Below are 6,688 nucleotides of genomic sequence, written 5' to 3' on the forward strand. Positions count from 1 at the left end.
CTTGAATCTAAATTTTAGTGTGTACCATCGGTATCAGTAAGATGCAAATCTCTAAAAGTATATATTAGGTTGTGTTGATAGATAAAGCTACGGATTGTTAACAGCACTCACTGTCCGCAATTCTAGTCGGACGGTTTCAGCGAGAGATGTTTATTCTACGTTAATATTTTCAGTGAAATCACTTCGCACTCGGGACATGTTGTCAACACAGTTTGTTTTGGTTTCGCCTTGTTTATCGATTGTTATTTTTCCACCCGTCAGATCTCAGATCGGCTTCACATCGAAAGCGCAGCGAGTCGTTCGTTTTTCAAAAGATCTAAAACTTGAAATCTCCTATGGACAAAACGGAACTCAGTGACCTACCGGAAGAGGTGATGTTCAGATTTGAACTCATTCTAATTCTTAAACGGATAAATTTTCCATTGTAGCTCCTGCCGTGCATATTCGAACACCTTCCGCTTCAGGATCTAAAGAATGCTTCCCTGGTGTGCAGTGTGTGGTGCCAGGCAGCCTTTTCAGGGCGGATTCTCAGCCGGATAATGCTCAGGGTGGACTTTCGGGACGGAATACAGCACCAGTATCGACAGTACCTAGTGGAGAGCACCCGCGCATATCGGAACGTTGGATTCTACTACCGGAGCGATCAGTTGGATTTGGATGTGCTGCTGACGGTGTTGCAAAAGTTTGAGGAATCCATTGTCAGTTTGAAGATTTGTCCCAACTACTTCATCATGGTACACGATTTGCAGCAGATGCTGGTACAGGTATATAGCGTTGATAGGTATATTTTGGGTTTTCAAAGTGGAATTCAAGGAGAATTTGAAGATTGAAGAGGTAGACTGCATTTGGCACATTCTATCAGGATCAGAATGTATCCACATTTTAGACAGTTTTTGTACTGTATCTAAAAACAAAAGAAATTAAAAGTAGCCCTTAACTATTATTACAGATCTGGAAAGAGTGATATATTTCCTATAAGATTATTGACCGAGAGTTTATGAGAAATACGTCAAAAATAGACGTCACATTTAGTTTGACATTTCACTGTCTTATCTAGATAGAGCTGGAATTAGGGCGTAACAGCTTTCGTAAACAATGACTTCTCTCGATGATTTATCGAAAGTCATGGCTCTCCCTGGCAAATCGACATCACCATCGAGTAGAGGAAGACTTCTCCTACCCGATGGATATGTTGGTTTGTGTAGACGTGCCTTCAATTCCGAGAAATCAACAAGAGAAGTCATTGTTTGCAAAGGCTGTTACGCCCTAATTCCAGCTCTATCTAGTTATGTCGTTTTCGTTTTTGCGGTGTAGCTACACCGGTCCTACGCTGCCGTACACCGAAATATTTTAGGGTGTAGATATAGGATGCACCTTTGTTTACAAATAAATAATGTTGAGCTGTCAAAGACTCGCGCTTATTCCTGCTTAAGCCTAGTATACAGATCGAGGCGAAACGAAATTTGAAGCACGCGAAAAATCATGAATTTCCGCTAGCGAAAAATCAGGAATTTCCGCTAGCGAAAAAGGTTGTGAAAAAATGTTTGTGGAACATTTTCCAGTTTCCTTTTTTCGTAGTTTACAGTTCATATGAAACGAAATCGATCAGTTTACACCAGGGGGCTGGCAACCCTATATCAATCCTATACGTTTGACAGTAGGCAACATCACGGGCCTTATTTAAATACGGCCCGCCTGACGTATACATGGTGGAAAGGAACGGAAAACCGTGTTATAATCAGAAAGACAAGAGCAGATGATAGCATCAAAAACATGGCCGCTAGCCAGGCCCCTGGTTTACACCTCCGGTGAAGTGAAAATCTGACAGATACGCTCTGTCTCGAAACGTCAACTTTTCGCGAGCAGTGCATGCGTGAAAAAAGTTAACGTAAGCGAAAAAGATGCGATCCACAAAATTTGATTTCGCTTTTTTACAGTTCAAAGCGAAGTGAAATATTTGTCAATTGTGTAAAAAATATAGTATAAGGATTATACACAGGTGTGTAACTTAGATAGTATTTTATGGCAGCGGCTTGAGGAGTGAATCTTGGATAAAGAGCCGCCGTGTATTAAATCAATGGGCGCAGTCGTACCAACAATCAATACGAAAGTAACGAGTTTTAATAGGCTCACTACTTGAGTAGCCTATTGGTCCCAAGCAAATCGACTAACGTACCCCATTCTAGTATAAATTCCAGTACTACACTATGTTTGTTTTGATTCGCTATGAAAGTTTGTCAGATAAAATGAGGGGTTGGTGGATTTTCCTATGTTTCGAGGGGTGAATCGATTAGCTTGGGATCGAAGATAGTACCAGAGCTGAGCCAAAAAGTTGAGCTCGTTTCTTCGGGTCCTTCTGGTCTTAGAGCTACCTCTATGGTCGTACGGCCATAAACAGAAAACAGATGATATAATCCCATTTTGAGAAATTATCCTGCCACACACAATATATTGAGCGATAGTCATGAGAAAGTCAAATATCTCGTTCCGTTTTTGACAACAACAAAAAGTGAGAGTGGGATGCAAAACTCAAAATTACCCAAAATTAAGTAAAAAGAACTTAAATTTAGGGTAACTTTTTTTTTTTCTGTGTAGATTGCGGAACAGAGACCGACGTTAAATGAAGGAAATAAGAGGAGTAATCGAATGGAATTTTATGTATTAAAGGGGCAAGACAATATCAATTAATTGTGATATATTTCTAATATTTTAATATACTCACGCTTACGCTGCAGATACACTTGTATGACAAACTATGAAAATGAGCATTATTTGTATTATAAATTATGAACACATTCGTCACACTTGTATTATACAAGTTGAACTTGTATACACACTTAATCTAGCTCGGTAAAATCTCTAACAGCCGATTACTTCGGCATTCACTTATGCTGATATCTCTGCAAAATATCTGTTTGTTAGCTGATATTTCATAAAAATGTTATTTGTTAGCTGAGTCTCGGCAATTCTTTGACTGAATCTCAGCAAAATAAATTGCAGAATTACTCGGCTGTTGGAATCTCGGCGAAAAAATTAAAGTGTGTAGTTTTTGTATAGTTGATGTATAGCTGAGTACTGCGGACTCAACTAATGTGCTTGTCAACTGGGAACCAGCGAAAACTGTCAAACGGGAGCCAAAAATTCAGAAGCTACAAAAGTAGTTACTCTTCTGTTCCATTGCCAAAAATTGTTATCTCTTAGAAATCAGAAATTCTTTTTCGTAACATAATTTTATTTGTAAGCTCAACAGTAGAAACATAGAGGTAACTCTAAGACTAGAAGGCACCCAAGAAACGTGCTCAACTTTTTGGCTCAGCTCTGGTACTATCTTCGGTCCCAAGCTAATCGATGCACCCCTCGAAACATAGGAAAATCCACGAACCCCTCATTTTATCTGTCAAACTTTCATAGCGAAACAAAACAAACATAGTGTAGTACTAGAATTTCGAGTAGAATGGGGTACGCTTATACACGGTAAGAAAAAAGTACCCAACGGAAAGTTCACTTTTACCTACTTTTGACTAGTGTGTCTCCTTTTCTCCTTCTAATGTTGTCAAAAACGGAGGAGCAAAACCACCCAACGTTGAGTATAATCATATTTACCTACTGTTGGGTACAACTAACTTACTTTTGGTTAAAAAGCCAGTGGAAAATTCCATACGAACTGCACATAAGTAAATGAAAATTACTTTGACCCGCTTTACCTACTTGTGGGTTCCTGTACTATACTGCCCAGATGAGTGAAAAGAACTTACTTTTGGGTATTTTTTTTTTCTAACCTTGTAGATGTACTTGTTACCAATAGGCTAGTCAAGTAGTGAGCCAAATTTAAATCGTTGGTTTCCAACCGGTGACTGCACTGCACTGCCGGACCGTTCTCCATCTTTGATAACATAGAATTTATTATGAAAATGTTGATGGCATCGAATGACAATATGATCATTTGACCAATACAATACAATTTGGAAAGGGTTAATTGTTAACAATAGAATGTATTCTAGTTTATTGGTTTTTTATTGTACTTTTATGGTAGTTTTTATCGGGGAGCCTAGTAGAGATTGTCCTCAATAAAAAAATATAACGAATGACACTTCTGAATATCCACCCCTCTGCAGGTACCCAATCTCGAAAGTTTGTACGTCGTATCCCGGATATGCCCGGAGCTGGGCAACCGAGAACCGGGGGAACCCTTCCCCGTGATGCGCAAACTCAAACATCTGTACCTGGAAAACGACGCCGGCCTCCAGCTGGACGAGATCGACTTTCGCACTATGACGCCCAAAATAACTAGTCTGGACATGGATTGTGACTCGCAACGGGCCCTGGCAGTGTACGATCACTTCAGCTCACAGCTACGAGAGTTGGCTGTGTTCTTCAAAAGGGACGATTTCTTCCTTCCCTTCTGTGAGCTGCAATTTCCGCTCCTAGAAGTTCTCGACTTTTACTGTGACGATCAACAGTTTGACGTGCCGACAGCAGTCCAAGCGGTGAGTAATTTTTTTCGACGGTTACCAAAGCTGCGAAGGATAACACTCCGATGTAACGTCAATGAGGACGTGCTGGCAGCCATCACCGAGAGCTGCCCTGAATTGACGACTTTGTACCTGAAGGGAGATAACTTGGGTGAGAAATCGTTTCGCCATTTAGGACAACTGAAAAAGATGAAGGTATTTTTTTATTTCGCTAAATTCTCGAAATCATGAATTGGTCTAATGCTGCTTTTATTTGACAGTGCTTAAAAGTCGAGGGTTGGATTCGGTGTAATATTCTTCAAGGTTGCAGCCCTATTCCCTCGCTACGGCAACTGTATCTCCACTCGGTACTTATTGACGATACTCAAGGGTTTTTCCAGTTGCTGAAGGACATCGCCCCCAATCTGCAAATACTGGAAGCTATCGAATCGGATATCGACGACGAATGTCTGAATTACATCAGCTGTAATATCAACTCTTTGCGATGTTTGGTATTAGAGTTCTGTCCAAATGTAAGTCTTTCACCATGTTTCGGGATAATTTTGTTTTTCATAAAACCCTTTTTATAGCTCACTGAAGAAGCGTTTAGCTTCCTGGACCGTTTGAGCCAATTGCATGAGCTCAAGCTCGGTTACCTGGACGTACCGCCAAACCTTTTAGAACTGATCCCTCGTAACTCCATCAGGCGCTTTTCGCTGTATCGCTGCGACAAAGTGAGCTCCATCATGCGGCTACTAAACTAGTCTTTGATCTGGTATTCCCTCTGTTTCCTGTTACCTACAGCTCGATGACGCTATTTTACCCATGGTGCCCGAAAAGTTTCCCAACCTTAGTCATATGGAGATTGCCAGCTGTCACCGGATCACACTGGAAGGTGTCGAGCTGCTGCGTCAGCTGATGCCGGACGCCGATATCGACAGTTTCATGCTTTTCTAGCTAAACGGGAAAACTACAGGCTACTATACGGTGTACTTTGAGCGGATGCACAGCAAACGGGAGAGGCAGCGGGATGAAGTGTGACTCGGGTCCACAGTCCAAACAGTTGACCATATTTTTCTTAAACTTTGATGTAAGGTAGACAAGGGCGTAGTAGGATTTGGCCGAATGCCGAACACCGTTTGGCTACGCCTAAGAAGGTAGCTATAATTCTGATCTGTTTGTAATTTGCTGTAATGTAAATGCGAATCTAATAAAAAACCTAATGCATACAATGTATGGAAAAGTCAAAGCGATACGATCATAGAGGCAACCCTAAGACCAGAAGGTCCCGAAGAAACGTGCTCAACTGTTTGGCTCAGCTCTGGTACTCTCTTCGGTCCTAAGCAAATCTATGCACCCCTCGAAACATAGGAAAATTCACGAACCCTTCATTTTATTTGTTAATTTTTAGCGAATCAAAACAAACATAGTGTAGTACTAGAATTTCGACTAGAATGGGGTACGTTGATCGATTTGCTTGGGACCAATAGGCTAGTCAAGTAGTGAGCCAATTTTAAATCGTTGTTAGTTTCCAACCAAGGGGGGAGGAGGCTGTCAAATACGAACAATCGTCGCCTACCTCGCATAACTGGTTCCAAACGTAAACAAGCCATAAGAAACCTACAGCGTTTGTTTACGTTTGGAACCAGTTTCATACAAGATGATCAGTAGGCTGATTTGACAGCACGTCCCCCCCCCCCACCAGTTTCCAACCGGTGATACGATTCCAGCGCTGTGGTGGGAGTACGTGCGATTGAGGAGAAAGAGTTGAACAGAAAAAAAAAGACTAGAAGGTCCCGAAATAACGGGCTCAACTTTTTGGCTCAGCTCTGGTACTCTCTTCGGTCCCAAGCTAATCGATTCACCCCTCGAAACATAGGAAAAACTAATAACCCCTCATTTTACCTGTCAAACTTTCATAGCGAATAAAAACAAACATTGCGTAGTACTAGAATTTCGACTAGAATGGAGAACGTTAATCGTTTGCTTGGGACCAATAGGCTACTAAAGTGGTGAGCCAATTTAAAATCGTTAGTTTCGTATTGATTGTTGGTTTTAGTGTCCTTTTTCTTCCAATGTATACCACTACCGGAAAGGGAATTTCCCCTATCCGATTATGTTGTTGGTTTGCATGGGCATACTTCGGTTCCCGTGTAAAGGGCCTAACTACTTTTGTTTACAAATGCTTTAGTGCCGTTTTCAACTGTTACGCGAATAGAGCTAATAAACTATAGAGG

The 6,688-nt window shown here is 41.1% G+C and overlaps 1 protein-coding gene across 1 annotated transcript; it reads left to right on the forward strand.

The window, feature by feature from the left end:
• Window positions 1-262: 262 nt before the first annotated feature.
• Window positions 263-5,644, forward strand: LOC135712540 (uncharacterized). Its single transcript, XM_065235499.1, has 6 exons — window positions 263-371; window positions 429-764; window positions 4,116-4,667; window positions 4,733-4,984; window positions 5,042-5,185; window positions 5,256-5,644. Exons 1-6 carry the CDS (start codon window positions 336-338, stop codon window positions 5,406-5,408), a joined length of 1,473 nt encoding a protein of 490 aa, XP_065091571.1. The 5' UTR covers window positions 263-335; the 3' UTR covers window positions 5,409-5,644.
• The last annotated feature ends 1,044 nt before the right edge of the window (window positions 5,645-6,688 follow it).

The sequence above is a fragment of the Ochlerotatus camptorhynchus genome, unplaced genomic scaffold (genome assembly GCF_037179485.1).
Source record: "Ochlerotatus camptorhynchus isolate MF236.1 unplaced genomic scaffold, CSIRO-AGI_Acam_v1.1 ptg000491l, whole genome shotgun sequence".
Classification (NCBI taxonomy): Eukaryota; Metazoa; Arthropoda; class Insecta; order Diptera; family Culicidae; genus Ochlerotatus; species Ochlerotatus camptorhynchus.